General features: G+C 41.0%; 1 protein-coding gene across 1 annotated transcript; it reads left to right on the top strand.

The window, feature by feature from the left end:
• The first annotated feature begins 2,449 nt into the window (after positions 1–2,449).
• On the top strand, positions 2,450–11,896 carry si:ch211-212k18.7 (cell wall protein DAN4). Its single transcript, XM_038730836.1, has 7 exons — positions 2,450–2,607; positions 5,136–5,449; positions 5,497–5,781; positions 6,158–6,277; positions 7,701–7,770; positions 8,187–8,360; positions 9,387–11,896. The coding sequence occupies exons 1-7, from the start codon at positions 2,559–2,561 to the stop codon at positions 9,524–9,526; spliced, it is 1,152 nt and encodes a 383-aa protein (XP_038586764.1). The 5' UTR covers positions 2,450–2,558; the 3' UTR covers positions 9,527–11,896.
• Positions 11,897–17,889: the final 5,993 nt, after the last annotated feature.

Below are 17,889 nucleotides of genomic sequence, written 5' to 3'. Positions count from 1 at the left end.
TGTTTCAACATGATATTTGTAATTTTCTTTAATCGTAATTATTTGAACTCTTAACGTACGTTGCTTGTAAAAAGTGTTTGCTTGAGCCAGTTGAAGGAGCGGTACACATGGACGTGTGTGCATGTGATCAGGATGGTACTGCCCCCAACAGGAAAAACCTTGGTTTGAGTATATTCACAGCACTGCAAAAAAATCTACTTTACACTAGTCTGAGGTGAGACCAGCCCTGACTGTGACAATACTCAGGTTCCTACTTTTGGCTGCATGCTAGACACATTATGATAATTAAACAGTGTCAATGTGAACCACAGGCGTGTGTGTGTGTGTGTCAAACTATTTATTTCCTCTTTCTGTGTCACATGAAGTCGGGATCATCAGTGTTCTGAGTATTGATGCTATACTTTCCTTGTCCTTGTACTTCTTCTGCAGGTGCTACTACCGCTGCAACCACTTCTACTACTACAGCTTATACAGATGCATCTCAAAAAATGTAAAAAAAGATTCAACATTTTTGAGCTGCACCTGCTTAGTCTGGGCATTCATCAAGCTTTGCCACCGGGTTTCAAACCCAAATTAAATTCTTGTAAAAATATGAATTGCCACACTCATACTACTAGTTACAGAAAACGTGTTTTCTCCCAAACCAGACACACAGCTGTGCTGAAAAAACGATTTTCAGAGTACAGTGTGTACAGGTGCAGCTTAAAAATTAGAAATGTCTTTTTCATATTTTTTTAGATGCACCTGTAATGTTACTACTACTAAAACACTACTACCTCTACATTTATTATAACTACTATGACTACTACTATAGATAGCCTACTACTACTACAAGTACTACATTACAACAATTTCTGATACTGCTACTAATACTACTGCTTATACAACTGCTACAACTGTTACTATAATACTACTATAACTAATAGTGTTACGACAACTATTAAGACAGTAATAATACTATTACACCAGTACAACTCCGACTACAAATACTATTACTCTAACAAGTTGCCTACCACTGATAATACTATAACTAGGCCTACTACTACTAATGCTATAACTGCTACACCTACCACTATTATTACCAGTTACATACAACTACTATTTGTACATTAACAACTGATATTACAACTGTCACGACTATGATAGTTCTAGTGTTACTACTACTGCTGCAGCCAGAGTCACCTCCAGCCTCTAGGCCTGTTTATATTGGTGCTATAGTACTTCTTGCAGTTGCAGAGCTGGAGTCCCCATGTGCACTTTTGTCAGTAAAATATATGTTATGTTAGTAGTTGACATGTGGCCATGTATGTGGCCTAAATAACATGGGGAGGAATCAAATGAACAAACCGGCAGGTCTGGTGTGTGCAGTCAGTCCAGTTTAGCACAGAATTCGTTTCGTTATGGTGGAAAATGACACGTGACCGTTCGCTCCAGTTTTAGGCAATGGGTTCCCTCCCTGTTCTCATCGCTTTCGTTTCCTGGCTATTACTGATAGTTCACAAGTTTAAAGGAATCAAGAGCTTAAGAATCAACACCAGCGCTTCCGGTTTATGCTTTCAAAATAAAATCGCCGCTGTGCCTCTTCTCATCATCATCTCTGTTTATTATGGGTGAGCCTGTTTCATATCCTCCTACTCATGAAACACAACTAATTAGTTAAAATTCCCACCTGACCGAGGAGATTTTAATTAAAACGATATACTTCATTGACAAATCAATTAAATGATGTCAAATCTGTTGTGAAAATCTGCACTTAAAACGGATTCAGGTACAAGCACTTAGAACTCCTTAATCCAAATCTTTTGTTTGTTTTATTTTATTAATCAATTTATTCTATTTTTTAAATTCAGTATTGATTTATGTGCTTTCCTTTCACTAAACAGCTGAAAATAGGAAACATTGGGCAATATTGCGAATGATGACTGTAAATGTTGCTGAAACTGAAATAAAAACTAAGGAAAAATAAACTCCTTGATCCACTCAGAAAACCCATCAAAACCCCTTTACATATATTACAACTTGAATTTGCAATTTACTATTTGAATGAACTGGCAAAATCTTAACGCCCTTTTAAGATACAAATTTGGCAGCACTTTGTAATGTTACACAACCCATTAACGTCCATAACAAATCTACAACAAAGCTGGGAAAAACCTACTCCAAGTCCAAAATCCTAATCCTTCACACTGGTGTCTAACAATGAAATATAAGATTTAATATAATAGCATTTGTAATAAATAGAATATTAAATTTTTTAGACCAATTGGTTCAATTTGTTACTATTGACAGAAGGGTAACATGGGACGAGAGCCCCCTGGGGTAAGATGATCATTTAAAATAAGCTGAAGATAAAATCTAATTGTATCTTACCCCAAAATAATACTTCTGTACTGTTCTGCAATTTGTCTTTGACAACTTGAGGTGCTTTTATTCTCTAAATTGAACATTTCCGGTCCTGGTGTGTGCCTGGCAGCTTGACTCGGCGGTGTAGTTATCAGTGGAGACGCAGCGCCGCAGTTGATCATTGAAGTGGTGAAGTGCAGCAGAAACCTGTCATCATGAAGAGGACTGCTGTGTTCGTTTTTGTAGCCTTCTGTGCTGTCTCAGGTAAAACTCTTTGTATCTCGACGAATTTGGCAAAATCTAAGCAAAAACATTGGATAGAGGGATGTTTGTATAAAACAGTTCTACTGCAGTGTATGAATAAGTGGTCTATTTATAATAACGCAGCAGATTTTCTTCACTTAGTGACGTGTCAAAACCAAGATTGTAAATAGTAGAACTTATTACTGTATTGTGGATATTGTGTGCAGTCTGTATGCTTTGATCAGGCTGTCAGAAAGTCGTAGAAGTGAGACATTTTATGTTTTTATGAGCCCTCACTGTGACTTCCTGGATTATTTTGGGGAACAGAAATTTCCGCAGTCTTTCGATTGTGTTACAGGTCTGAGTCACATGTCTGCTGGTTAGAAAAGGGCTGTGTTTTTTTAGATAGGATGAATCTGCAACTTGTGTTGAAGGTCAAATTCCAGTGTTGAAAAATCAGTGAATATTGGTATTTGAAATTTTACTCCACTTAAGCTTGGCTTTCCTTGGGAGTACAATTAATATTAGTAATTATCTTTTAAGTGCAAATAAGTGAAATGTATTACTCTAAAATAGAGTGGTCTTTTGTACAAATAGTAATTTGCGTTCACTGTGGTGGTTGCTTACTTGATGATGACCACTGACTGGAAGTCATAGTTTGCATAGTTTGCAGTCTGGCTCATGCTGAACACAATCAGTTACATGAAAGTGACACTTGCTGACACTCAAGTCCAACACACCTGTTCCATCTGAATCCTAAAATGGAACATTTCAGTTCAATTCAGTTCAATGTGCTGTATTGGCCTGAATGTTTCATGTTGTCAAAGCTGTTTGTAACAAAAACAAAAAGTTTACATTTCAATATGACATAACAAGAATAATGCAATCAAGACTATTCAATTTAGCAGTCATAAGTTCCAAAAACAAAAATTGCAAGTACAGATAGAAGGTAAACTACAAACAGAATGAACAAGATTTAACGTGCCATGCAGCGAACACTGACTGTAACATTTGGCTGATTCACTTGCTGTCCCTCAGGTTGACATTTCAATAACCCTTGCCTTAATCTGTAGACAAAGCTGCATACTGAAAACACGTGTGCTGGTGTACTTTAATACGTCAACATGAAAAACAGTCATGCTATCAAACTCTGCCAGTCAGCTAATTTTATTGTATTTGTTTAGAGAACAAAAGTCATGTGAAAGGGATCACTTGTGGGCTGTTGACACACCCCCAGATAATTATCACCCAACCCTGCAGTTACTCTCAGCTCAATGGTGTTTTTAGCCTGTTTTAGCTCATTGTTTTGGTTTTACAGCCCGCAAATTAGGCTATTATTTCAGTAGCAGTAGGCAGGGTTGGGGGAAAATCTATTTCTAAATGCATTGCGGTTGTCTTTTCAAAGATTGTCTTGATGCAGAATGGTAAATAATAATCGGAAATGGTTGATCTCCCAACCTGCTGCCACCACAACCACTGAACTCTCATTATGTTATGAGGTGGAGCTCTCAGCACACTTAATTTTCATTGGCATCTGCCGAATGTGTTATTATCGGAACAGACAGAAACAGACTGGAAGGTGAGTCCTCCCTGCAGCGTTCAGGCAGCCTGCCACTGCATATTTGGACTGTGTCGCAGTAATGTGCTACAGAGTGTTTAGCGCTGCGTATATGGGATATACTATACGTGGTAGAGAATACCAAATTACAAAGGGCTTGAGCCCCAATGTGCCTTTGTGTGTGTAGTTTAATCAGTCCGTTGGTTGTATTGACCTGTATAAACAAGCACAAGATCGGTAATTAGTCTCAGGTCAAAGAGCATTACTGATTTTGTTTACTTATTAACATGTCATAACACCCACTGTAAGAATTATGGCCAATGAGCCCATGAGAATGTTTTCAAAGAATTCTTCAAAATACATAGTTTCTGCATTTATACAAGCATAATGCAAGTTGTCTAACTAAACTTTTGCCTTTGGTGTGAGAGACAATCCCCCACTGTGACCCATCCACCATTGTGTCCCCGAGCAAGACACTTAACCCCTAGTTGCCCAGAGGCGTGCGACCTCTGACATGTATAGCAATTGTAAGTCGTTTTGGAAGCGTCAGCTAAATGAATAAATGCAAATGTAAATGTAAACTAAACGATAATGGAAGTAAATTCTGTACACTATCTGCCCAGCACCAAACAGACAGACAAAGTCAATGACTAGCTGTGAAGAACATCTCGCACTTTAGAAAAGGCAAGTGTTTTTCTCAGTAGTTGGTAGAGACCAAAACAAGGTTAAAAGGAGAAAATTTAACTTTTGTTTTTCATTTTGCACAACTCCAAATGAATGACAATGTTGCTCTGAGCCTGTTAGACATGTACAAAGGCAATGCTTGCTAACCTGTTAAACATAACAACTTAATTTTAGCCAATAATATGTCAGATGAGTGTCAAAAAAATACATAATTCATTTTTAAGCAGAAGATAACTAAGTTGGGAAGTGGTTTATGTATGAATATTGAAACTGATTTTTTTCTCCCGCTCTGTCTTTTTGGCTGAAGCTCTGTCATCGATGGTAGATGAAAATAAATCCAAACCTTCTGCAACCGTGTCCCCTGCGAGTGAGTTTGGTGCCACATCTGCTTTTACCAAGCCTGCCCCCACCACCACCACCAACACCACCACCACCACCACCAACACCACCACCACGACTGCCACCACCACCAACACCACCACCACCACCACCAACACCACCACCAAGCCTACCACCACCACCACCAACACCACCACCACCACCACCAACACCACCACCAAGCCTACCACCACCACCACCACCAACACCACCACCACCACCACCAACACCACCACCACGACTGCCACCACCACCAACACCACCACCACCACCACCACACCACCACCAAGCCTACCACCACCACCACCACCAACACCACCACCACCACCACCAACACCACCACCAAGCCTACCACCACCACCACCACCAACACCACCACCACCAAGCCTACCACCACCACCACCAACACCACCACGCATGCAACCACCACCACCACCACACCTGCAACCACCACCACCAAGCCCACACCTACTCAGCCCACTAACTTGACTGTAGGAAACTATAGCTTGAAGAAAGACAATATGATTTGCCTGATGGCTCAGATGGCACTACAGATCCGACTGGCAACACCACAGGTATGTTTCATCAGTCACAATAGACACAGCAAGAGCCCCAGAAAAGATAGTTCAATGGTCTAGCAAATGTTTAAGCAGATTCTAATCTTAAAACTTTCTTTTAGGGATTTAGTAAGCCATTAAATATCTCAACATGGTTAGAACTTTCTGCACGTGCCTCTGACTCAGCTTACAGCAATGCAGTTGTCAGCATCCTATTTTCAGGAATTGAGAAAATGTTTTCACGCAAGTTTAGATTTCCTCATTGTGGTGCATTTGATGACCGCGGAAGGTTAGCCATGTGTCATCTTTGTGTCATATGAAGAAGTGTCATATGATAACATTCTGATACAAAGTGGCCAGCCAGTCGCCTGATTTCTCTCTGTTTATCTTTCAGCTCAATGGAACCTTCATTGTTCAGCCACATTTGACCAAAACACAAGGAGGTTGTCAGGAAACCACTGTCAACTTTACCATTGCCTTCAAAGAGGGCTTCATCAACTTCATGTTTAACAAGGTACTTCTGATTTCCTAGATTTGTCACAAATATAGAAGTATAATGTTGAGAGCTGGCATGAGGTTAGCCACTAGGTGTGTTCGAGATGACTGCGGCTGACTTTCGCCGACTTGATAGTCTAACGTGAGCGGCAGGCGACTGCAGGGGCGGGGTATAAAGCTGGACACATTCTACCTGCATCAGCTTACTTCAAGGTTTGTCATGTGACATGGTGACGTTTTGCAGCACCAGCGAAAGTTGGACACAATTTCTAACCAGCATGCCTTTCAGCATACATCACATTAAGTCAGCACTGCGCAGCGCCGCATGAAGTCAAACTTACCTACTGTTTTTGCAGTATCTACCACATCCAAGTGCCTATCCTTAGATGTGCTCACACTGATTTGGCATTATAATAATAAAAAAGGGCAATTAAATGCTTTGATTTTAATACAATTAACCAATTAATAAATGAATACTTTTTTAAGTAGTAACTCCATATACGAACTGGAATCAGAGGAGAATTGTTAAAAAAGGGAAGTTTAGTTGACCAGCCTGTTCAAAGAGCATGTGACAGGGAAACTGCCTCACTCCACAACACTTGTGTGGATTTCAATATTAATGAGGCTTAAAGAAGCATTAACACCAATAGCCATCTCACACTAATTATATTTGTAAATGTCTGGCCACCACAGCTGGTGCAGTAACTGAGGTCCACCAAACAAAATGTGTCATAGGGTTAGGGTTGTGTAGTATTTTACTGAACTCAACTAATGATTTTGATTAATCTTCTGTCTATTGATTAATGGATTTATAAACTAATGGCTCCAACTCTAATCTGCTCATTGAGTTCGAATCCTTTCAACTTTTAGCAAAGCTATTTAGGTTTACCACTTAACAATTGTAATTAACAGAAGTTACAAACAACTTATAAACTGAAACTCAAAGATTGACATTCAAAGAAAGATAACTATAAAAACTGTCCTACTGAGGACATATTTCTTTTTCAACTACCGTAACATTCTTGCCATTGGTCTTTGCTAAAGATAAAGTGAGATAGAAGATTTGATGACCAAAATTAGGTTATTTATCAGAAAACCCAGCTTTTAGAACCCTACTGTGAACAAATAATGATACCTTAGAACAGGGGTTCTTAACCTTTCTGGCAGTTGGACCCCCCCCCCCCCCCCCCCCCCCCCATAATTATTCTCATTTTCACTGAAAAACATGAATAATGGTGTGACCTGAACCAAACAAAGATGTTTTCTTAAGTCTGTAGAATATGATGTGTGGGACATCTCTGAAGTAACACAAAATGTAATTTAAAATGGTATTTTGACACACATTTCACCTTTAACAAATTTTGATACAATTTTAAGTATTTAGAATTTTCCTTGAACACCCACCAACACAGGATAACAATCTTTTTGTTTTTTTTCCTCAGAGCACTGCAGATAATACTGTCTACGTTGATGCTCTGTCTTTCGAACTCTCCTACCCCTTTGGCAAAGGAGGTAAGTAGGGAAATGTCTTTTTTTCCACATTTCAATCTAGTCCATACGTATGATTTACTGCCATTTTATCACTTCAACTCCAGACTCTTCTAATTGGGTCACTGCATGTGCAATGATATTTTAGCTGCAGGTGGGGGTTGCACAAAACAGGCAAATACTGACACTGACAAGAAACATTCAAGAGCCAACAATTTCCTTGTTTGTGTGTGTCTTTTCAACTATATATAGACATAATCTTTGAAATTACTGTGTACCTGCATTCATTGCAATGTGGTGTATCTAGTTTGGTTCCATATCTGATCATCCGCATTTGTTTTCATGGCAGTCATCATTAGAAGAAGACATACTTTTTTAATCCCACAAGGGGAAATTTTGCACTGAAAAAACTTGAGAATTGCTTTGTTTCATTGTTCCAGGGAATGGTGGGTACTCTGCCAACAACCAGTCAGTGAATCTCTTTGCGGCAACGATTGGACACTCCTACTCCTGCAAGGCTGAATCACTCTACATGGGGAACGGACTGTACCTGGATGTCAATCAGGACAGGATGCAGGCCTTTAATCTGAAAAATAACATCGACTTTGGCACTCGTAAGTGTCTTCATGAAGAAAGATTCATCAGGGATCATTTTTATGGGTCATTAAGAGCTTCTTATAAATACATGTAGCTAGCTGCATTGTTAGATCCATTAATGTAAGTAAAAAGTACTCCTTATACAATGACGCAATACCCAGTGTTAGGAGTAACGTGTTACAAAAGTAACGCAATTACATACATTTTAAATGTATTTAGTAATTCCACAAATAAATATCAGACATTAATTATAATTATATTACTGAAACTTTTAATATTAAATTTCCAAACTGAATGTTTGTGCTGATTGTGGCACATTCTCACACCTTTTCACAAATCTATGTTGAGTCCCACCCTGTTATTGAATTGACAGTTGTGAGGGGAATATATACAATTGCTCACATCATGTACTTTAAATACTTTAGTAGTAGTATTTAGAGTGAAGCAACCACAAACAAAATATTGATCTTTGTTTTGCACACTGGTGGATAGGCTTCTAATCTTGTTGCACAAATTGTAGGTACAACTATTTTTATACATTATACTTGCTCATGCATGTGGCAGGCTGCACACTAAAGCAAATGTTGTGATTGGTTGAACTTTGAACCCAGCATACACATTGCTCTGTGCTGAAATTAAAAATGTTGGAGAAATTAGCTTGGTCTGAAAATTACAGATATGAATAATCATAAGTTGGTATAAAGACACCTGTTATGGAGGTCAGCTGCTGCCGCTATTCAAATTCAATTCATAAATGTGAAGATGTAAATTTGTAATTATGTTGGCATGATGTATGATAAAATACTGAAATACTTCACTTTTTATTCCACTGCATTTACCTGACAGCTGTGGTTACTTAATTTTGTTAGTCATGAGCACAGAAACGGGCTTTGCCATTTCTATTTTAATAAATTATTTTGTAAAATTGGCAGTCATATACTTCCATACCGAAGGTGCAGTAAATGAGGGTCCATGATTGACTGGGTTTTATTTGTTGTCAGAAGTAAATCTGATGTATGTGTGTGTGTGTGTGTGTTTTCCAGCTGACCCATGTGCTGCTGACCGGCCTGATTACCGTGTTGCTATTGCGGTGGGAGTGACATTGCTGGTGCTCATTGTCATCGTTGTGATAGCCTACCTGTTGGGCCGCAAGAGGAGGACCGATGGCTACCAGTCTCTGTGAGGGAGGCTAGGCAGAGATCGATCAGAGGTCACCTCCATTATAAACCAAAATCATTGAGGCTGTGTGTTCCAAGGGGTTAAAGGGCACTTCCACTAAAGCCTATCCTGACATTTTCTTGTCCTTTTATGTTTATTTTAACATATTATCAGTGTTTTACCATAGGCCCAATTATAGAGGCGGGAGTGTGCCACTGGAATAATTGTAGAACTTGAAAGTGTTTGACTATAAATTTGGCCATTTAAATGATATTATAAATTGATTAATTGATCAAATTAGCACTTGAAAGTTGTAATAATATAATAATAATAATAAATGATAAAAAGATCATTAAATTTCCCAATGAATGAATTTACTCTTTCTTTAAATGCTGAATTAATAATTGCCCAGCTGTTATTTGTACTGGCTAATCAGAGCTCCATCTGTTGTTGTGTGGGTATGACTTTAATCTAACTTTTAGGTTAAGCAATGCTTAAAAATCTTTAAATAAAAAAACATAATCAATGTTAGATTAAATCGATCACAAATCAAAATGCTAAAGCAGGCACACTTCTTAAACATCTTTAGATTTAATTAAACCACCAAAAAACTAAATTTATTCAGTGATTAAAATTTCAATTAAAACATAACACGTAAATGTTGTAGCAGGAAACAAATTAATTGTGTGATGTATTATGATAGACAGGCATGTAAGCCAATGGAAGAACAGAAAGTTAAAAAATTTAAAATTTAACAAGTTTACAATTCATTTTGTTTTCATTTTTAAAAATCAATTATTATTCATTATTTAAAGAGTGAACAAGGATATAATTAGTAATTGTCAGAATGAATGTTTTAATAATACATCTCTATTAATCAATTTTTATAATAGCGTTTGTATTATTATTCCAGTGGCAAATGGGTTTTGAACAGCCAATATAAAACATCACTTTTAAATTTAACATGCCAATACCCAAACTTTATGTGAGATTTTAATGCCAGACAATTACACAAGTTTGACCCAAAAATTGTAATCTGATCAGGTTGGACAAGCCTCTGAAAAAGCATTTCTATACTTGGGACACTAAAAAGGATGATGCTAATAGTGACAGATCTATAAAGCCTGACATCTACATAGACTTACGTAAAAACTGACCAAAATGTTCCATTAGAATCAGTTATTGTTCTCCCACAGACAGCCAGTGTATTAGTGGTAAGTACTGTGATAATTGTGTCATTGTATATTTTTGACAAGAGGCTAACATTGGCTCCTTATATCAGTTTAAAATCACATAAAAAGTCAGATTTTTCCATGTGTTCTATGTGCATTATATACAGCTTGTCTCATCCAATATTCTAAAAAGTTCATTTAAATTTTACTTAATCGTTTTAGGATTGTGTGTGTTTAAATGTTTTGTTATTTTTGTATTCTGTCATCCAGGGATATTATTTTTAAATAGAAGGGAAGTTATCCAATCACTAACTTTACAGGTGATTATTCTGAGTGTGTTTGCATTGTGAATAAGCACAAAGGGAAAACAACGACTATGTTTGTTTGGGGATTATTTCTACCTGGTCAACAATAATTGCACTGATTGCTAGCCCAACCGATTAACTTTCTTTTTCATATTGTATGTAGCTAATGCTGTGTTTTCATAGAAATACAGGGATGGACCGTCTATGTGGGTCAGTCATGATTTTAGTCTGATCCTCATTAGATCTTTAAGGGTTAAAACATTCATCACATCTCAGGAATGCATCGCTCCTTCCCTAAGGCTGCTCTGATACACTGTACTGCCTTAAGTTCGAAATTTTGGGAAATCTGTGAATTCGCTTTTTAGCTGTTTTCCCCAGCTGTTTTCAGTCTTTATGCTAAGCTAAGCTAACTGTCTCCTGGCTCTAGCTGCATACATAATAGACAAATATGACAGTGGTATGGATCTCATCTAACTCTTGACAAAAAAGCAAGTAAGCATATTTACCAAAATGTCGAACTGGTCCTTTAACTATGCAAAACTGACAGACTGATTGTGATAACCTCCATTGTTCTCTTAGGCATATTTCTCAAAACCTGGACAAATAAAACCAAAGAGGTAGTTGTGAAAATGTTTTTGGTTTTCTCTTATGTGTGAACTGAACCTTTAAGTATTCTGAATAGTAATCTAGACTTACCTTTAGTAATACTTGGATTGCTTGTGTTGATATAATGAAAAGTAGCATGGAGGTTGGAGTAGGCTGTCTAGATGTGATGTGTTTGATTGATTCCAGTCCATCCCTGTGTAAACGTCCCTCAGTAAATGCCAGCTTCTGAGGGACGTTACTATGTACAGTTATCCACAGTGTGTGAGCACATTGTTAACTTTCTGTGCCAATAAAGACTGATGTATTTCTGTACGTGTGTGTGTTTGATCTGCAGCCTCCACAGCAAATGTGTGTGTTGCGATTGTCCTTATCAGTTTACATGTCTATGAAGATTCTCAGTCATCCAGGTCATAGTTATCCAACAAAGGTTAAAAATCAAGGGCAACTGGACTTGGTTGAAGATACTGGAAGACGTTTCGTCCCTCATCCAAAGGACTTCTTCAGTTCTGACTGACTGGCAGGGAAACTCAGCTATTTAACCTCAGTGGGGTCGTTGGCCCGGGTCATCGATACCGCTGGTTCGTAAGTGTTCCTTGTTGCTGTGACGACAGTCGTTACAGTCGTTAAGACTACCTGTGGCCAAGACTGAACGACCATCGTTGGTATCTTCACATTCACCTATTGGCCTCAGGCCTTCCAGTATCTTCAACCAAGTCCAGTTGCCCTTGATTTTTAACCTTCGTTGGATATCAGTTTACATATACACAATGTGTTGACTCAAAGGGGGGAAAAACTAGTTTGGATGTGTGAACTCAACACAGACAACTTCCGTAGTTTGCAAAACTGTTTAGTCTAATAACAGACTTCGACAAGCAACAGCGTGTGCATGGCTACACGGTCAAAAACTGTGTGCTTCTCCCAGTCCCCAATCACTCCCACTTGTGCTGGTAAGTTCACCTATATGCCTTCCTGCATCCATACACAACACAGTGGTGTATGGATGCAGCTGATCGCAAGAGGATGGCAAATAGAGTCAGAGCCAAGATTTACTAAAAACTGCCACTCAGTTCCTAAAATTTGCACGTCACATGAATGTCTTGGTTGCAAGTGTGGCTTTTGTTTTGATACGCAGAATGTGTGAAAATAAAGAAATCATAAGAAATCATCACATTAGCAAATTTAATGAAAGGCCCCAGGACAGCAGAAACTCCATGCCCTACTTAAATAATTTATAGCATTTGGCGCAAGTGCACTTAGGGCAGGTCCAACACTAGCTAGTTAAATGCTGCATAATCTGGACGCTATACACGTCATAAGTTATACAAAAACTAAACTAAAAACTGTAGTTATAAACCTGATAGGACAGACAGGAAACTCTCCAGAGGAAACTGAATTAAACTTTTAGCTTCTGAAATCCATGTTTAGTTGCTCTGATGGAGCTCAGGATTGATCAGGAGGATGGCTCCAGTTTACTCCAGTTTCCCTGTAGGAACCTGAACTGTGTGTGTGAGCTTTTGGATGTGTGGAAGAACACAGAACATCTCGGGTTACGTATGTAACCCTTGTTCCCCGAGAAGGGGAACGAGACACTGCGTCGGTGACGACACTATGGGAACGCCTCTGGGCGTGGCAGGGCTGAACTGAACGGTAGTGTGTGACGGCGTAACCGGAGGGGTATATAAGCATGCCGGCACATAGGACACATTAGCCCTTTCTATGAAGCAAGGCACTCCAGGCGGGGTGAGGTGTGGCGGACCGACGCAGTGTCTCGTTCCCCGAGAAGGGGAACTCGAACTGGTGACGACGGTCGGTGACGACACTATGAGAACGAGATACCCACTTAGGCCACGCCGAAACCCCGCGTGCCCCCCAGCGTGCAGAACCTGACGGCACGACTAGGAGGAGAGCGCACGGGTGCCGGGTGCAGAAGGAAGGTCCAGACTGTAAAACCGGATAAAAGTGTGAGGGGTGGCCCAGCCAGCCGCGTCACACAAATCCTGGAGTGACGCCCCTGCGAGGAAGGCCCTAGAAGCCGCCATGCCTCGAGTAGAGTGCGCCCTTACGGCCATAGGTGAAGGCAAACCACGCACCTGATAGGCCAGGGAAATAGTCTGAACGATCCAGTTGCTGATGGTGTGTTTAGAAGCGGGGAGCCCAGCCTTGGGGGACACCAGCAACTGGTCTGCTTTCCTCCACCGGGAAGACCTCAGAGTGTAAATACTCAGCGTCTGACAGGGCAGAGCAGATGAAGTCTCCCGTCCTCCGCCGTCACAAGGTGGGGGATGAAACCTGGAGATCCCCCACCCGCCTCAGAGAGGTGATAGCGAGGAGAAAGGTCATCTTAAGGGTCAGGTGCTTGGCCTCAGCCGACTCCAGGGGTTCGAAGGGGGCCTCAGCCAGCGCTTCGAGAACCACTGCCAGGTCCCAGGTGGGAACCCTGGAACGAGTCACGGGTCTCATCCTCCTGGCTCCACGGAGGAAGCGCAGTCAGTGGAAGCCTCCCCAAGGGCCCATCACTCAGAGGGGCGTGGAATGCTGCAATGGCAGCCACATACACTTTGAGCGTGGACGGGGAGAGGCCAGCGGAGAAACGGTGCTGGAGGAACTCCAGTTTCACAATTACCGAGCAGGTAACTAGGTCCACCGCCCGTTCTCTGCACCAGGTGGTGAACACATTCCACTTTAGGCCATACATCCTTCTCGTGGACGGGGCTCTGGAGCTGAGCAGCGTGTCGACTGCTCCTGTCGTCAGGCCTGCCCCCTGAGGGCCCAGACCCATAGCTGCCACAGGGCGGGGTGCGGGTGAAAGATCCGGCCCTCCGCCTGGGACAGCAGGTCTCTCCTCAGAGGGACCTGCCAGGGCGGGCCCTCGAGGAGCGATATTAAATCCGAGAACCACACTAGTGCCAGCCAAAACGGGGCTACTAGTAGTAGACTGACTGTCCTGGTGGACCCGCTCCAGAACCCCCGGGAGCAACTGGGGGAAACGCGTACAGACTCAGTAGTTTGCTGCCCACCGACGGCTGCTGCACCACCTGTGGCCAATCATTGTGCAGCTTGGCCACAGCCCCTTCATCACCACTTCTAACAACTCCTCATATCCTGGCGAGGGCTGATGACGTTCCGTTTCCCCGAAGTCATTCTCCATGCTAAGCACATCTAGCTCCTCAGAGCCAGATCGTGCAAGCCTCTCCGAACTCATCCCTCGAGTGGGAGAAACCGAGAAACAGGCTCCCGGTCGGGGACGAGGGGAGGAGGATTCCGCGGACGAGGACCAGAAAAAGGCCTCAGCTGTTCCGGCACCCTCGGCGATCTCGCGTTGCGATCCCCAGGATCGGAGCCACCACGACGCCTCAGCGACCGCGGGGCCTGTGCCACGGGGGGAGCGCATCCGACCATCCTCTAGAAAAAGAGCCGCTCGAGACATCAGCACCCTCAGGGGCAGGGCCTCGCAATGGTCGCAGGCAGCCCCCTCGAGAGCTGCCTGGGCGTGCGACATCCCCAGGCATCAGACGCACATCCCATGGGTATCACCTTCCGTGATGAAACGCTGACAGGGAAAGACACACTGTCGGAATCGCTTCGACATGATGTGCTTCGTCTCGACTTCAGGTAGGATGATGGAGCATCCAAACATAGCCAGAGTGCCTGCTGAATAGAAAGAAGCTAATGTGTCCTATGTGCCGGCGTGCTTATATACCCCTCCAGTTACGCCGTCACACACTACCGTTCTAGTAACACCAATAGGATTGGAGTAGTTTCATTCATAGTTCAGCCCTGCCACGCCCAGAGGCGTTCCCATAGTGTCGTCACCGACGCAGTTCGAGTTCCCTCAAAAGGGAACAATAACATTAGATCTTGACCCATCCTGTCGGCGTGTCTGAGACTTTAATAATGAATGAAGTTACTGCAGTGCTGACCCTCTGACTTTAAACCAGGTTTTTGTTGGTCAATGGCACAATTGCTTTCTGCTTCAAGATAGCAGTAGGCTATGCCTGACCACACCTCATTTCAAGACCAACACTCCCATGGGTGCACAGATGGGCGCCAGTCCACAACATGGGTGCTAGGTGTAAAAAATGACAACTGCATTGGACGGAAAGCAGAAATGACACTTGCAACATCATTTGCACCGCTTTGCGGCAAGTGTGTGATAAAAATATTGAACTTTGAACGGGAATGCCATCTACAGTTTCACTGTTGTAGGCTTGTGGTGGTCTGTGGGCCATACCTGACTCTCCAAAACAAATATTTGTCCCCCTGACAAAAGCTCTCATGCAAGCTTACATCAAAAAGTTGATGATTCTTCATACATTTTGATCTAAATTCAACCATGCTCCAGCAGCTTGGCTTTAGACTACAGTCTGCCACAACAGTCATGATGAGAGGAGACAAAAGATGATTTGTTCCAGCTGGATTAATTTATTTCTTTAATTTCACTTGCAATTTAAAAATGTCCCTTCTGGAAACTTTTTGGCCATTTTTCTAATCTCTTAGACGACCTTAATGTTCCCATGACATAAAGATTTTTTCATAGTTACAGATGCCAGATGTTTTTAAAGGCATAACTAATTTGGTGTTTAATAGAAGCTCTAGTAATTAAGGGGTTCGTTATACCCTTTGTGCAATGTTTAAACAGTATAATAGTATAATAATTAAACAGTAATAGTGTATTTCTTATTTATTTAACTAGTTTTAATAATTGTATTTAAATACAAAACCAAGAGCACAAATTACAGTGACACTTACATTTAAGTAAACAAACCAATGATTAAAATAGAAAAACAAACACACACACATACACTGTAAGCAATAATACTTCTTTTTGTGCTCTCTCAAAAAACAATGCTTTACATTCCAGAATCAGATTCAAGTCCCTAATACTTGCATACAGAGTTACTACTGGGTCTGCACCCATCTACCTAAACTCCATAATACAAGTTTACGTTCCTTCTCGGCCACTACACTCCTCCAACGAACGCCGCCTGGCTCTGCCATCCCTACACACAAAGCGATCCCAGGCTGTGACACCACGATGGTAGAAAGAGCTACCACACGCCATTAGAGCAGGGGCGTCCCTCTCTAACTTCAAGAAGCTCTTGAAAACTCATCTCTTCCGAGAACACTTCCTTTTATAACATCTCTAACTCCTAACCTCTAACATGCACTTCCTGTGCTCTTCTTCTTCTGTCTCCTACAATTATCTTGTATTGATTGCACTTTTTGTTAACTCTAACTTCTTTCCCTAGGTATTAGGGAAAGAAGCACTAGCACTTACAAGTATTTATTGCTGCTTTTATTAATATGTATTGTCAGTTGTAGATCTCCTGCTGTATTTGATGCTCTGTTGATGCTTGTATGTTGTTCCTCAAATGTAAGTCACTTTGGATAAAAGTGTCTGCCAGATGGGTAAATGTAAATGTACATTATGCCATTATGTTTTTCAGTTTTTTTAAACTATTTCTTATGGAGGACCGATCCTGACACAGGCAGAAATAAATACAGAAATAAATAAATGCTCAATAAATAAATAAGCATCCAATTAAATACACAAAAAAATAAAGTAAATAAATAAATGTAGGTAGTAATTAAATTATACAAGGAGACATAAATGTATATATTTTAATTACTGCCTTTACTTATTCAACTTTGTTATAATTACATTATTTATTTATTCTCCGTTATAATCTTCAACTTTATTTATTAATTACAATTTTTTTTTATGTATTTATTTATGTGTGTGTTTTAATATTTTTGTCTGTTTTATTCTTCCTTTGTATTTTTTTACCTTATTTATTTTCACCCATGGTATTTATTTCTGCCTGTCCTTTTTAAATTTCTGTATGCATTTCTGCTTCATTATGCAAATGAGGAGGGGCTGTCAAGGGGTCATCTTCTGCCCATTGGTGGATCAGTCAGACGGGAGAGCTCCTTCTCTGCTTGCAGACATCAACGAGCTGCTCTTCACACAGTCAGATGGCTTCCTTCAGTGCGCTGAGGTGTTTAACAACTCTGAAGACAATACGACCAGCCATGTCTTCCTTCTCTTTTCACGTAGACGCTCCGACAGACAGTGCTTTCAGTTTGCTGCATGCATGGACAGAGAACTGCGGTATAGGGAGAAGCACACGATCAGTTATCCAACGAAGGTTAAAATCAAGGGCAACTGGACTTGGTTGAAGATACTGGAAGACGTTTCGTCCCTCATCCAAAGGACTTCTTCAGTTCTGACTGACTGGCAGGGAAACTCAGCTATTTAACCTCAGTGGGGTCGTTGGCCCGGGTCATCGATACCGCTGGTTCGT

Source organism: Micropterus salmoides, unplaced genomic scaffold (assembly GCF_014851395.1).
Source record: "Micropterus salmoides isolate LMB-PRFRI ecotype aquatic unplaced genomic scaffold, ASM1485139v1 Ms_hic_scaffold_2, whole genome shotgun sequence".
Taxonomy (NCBI): Eukaryota; Metazoa; Chordata; class Actinopteri; order Centrarchiformes; family Centrarchidae; genus Micropterus; species Micropterus salmoides.
Note: the sequence above shows the minus strand (reverse complement) of the source record. Positions and strands in the feature narration are given on the sequence as shown.

Coding starts and splice junctions, on each gene's coding strand:
- si:ch211-212k18.7 (XM_038730836.1), top strand. CDS start 2,559: ATGAAGAGGACTGCTGTGTTCGTTTTTGTAGCCTTCTGTGCTGTCTCA. Junction 5,782..6,157: donor TCCGACTGGCAACACCACAG/GTATGTTTCATC, acceptor TTTATCTTTCAG/CTCAATGGAACCTTCATTGT. Junction 7,771..8,186: donor CTACCCCTTTGGCAAAGGAG/GTAAGTAGGGAA, acceptor TCATTGTTCCAG/GGAATGGTGGGTACTCTGCC.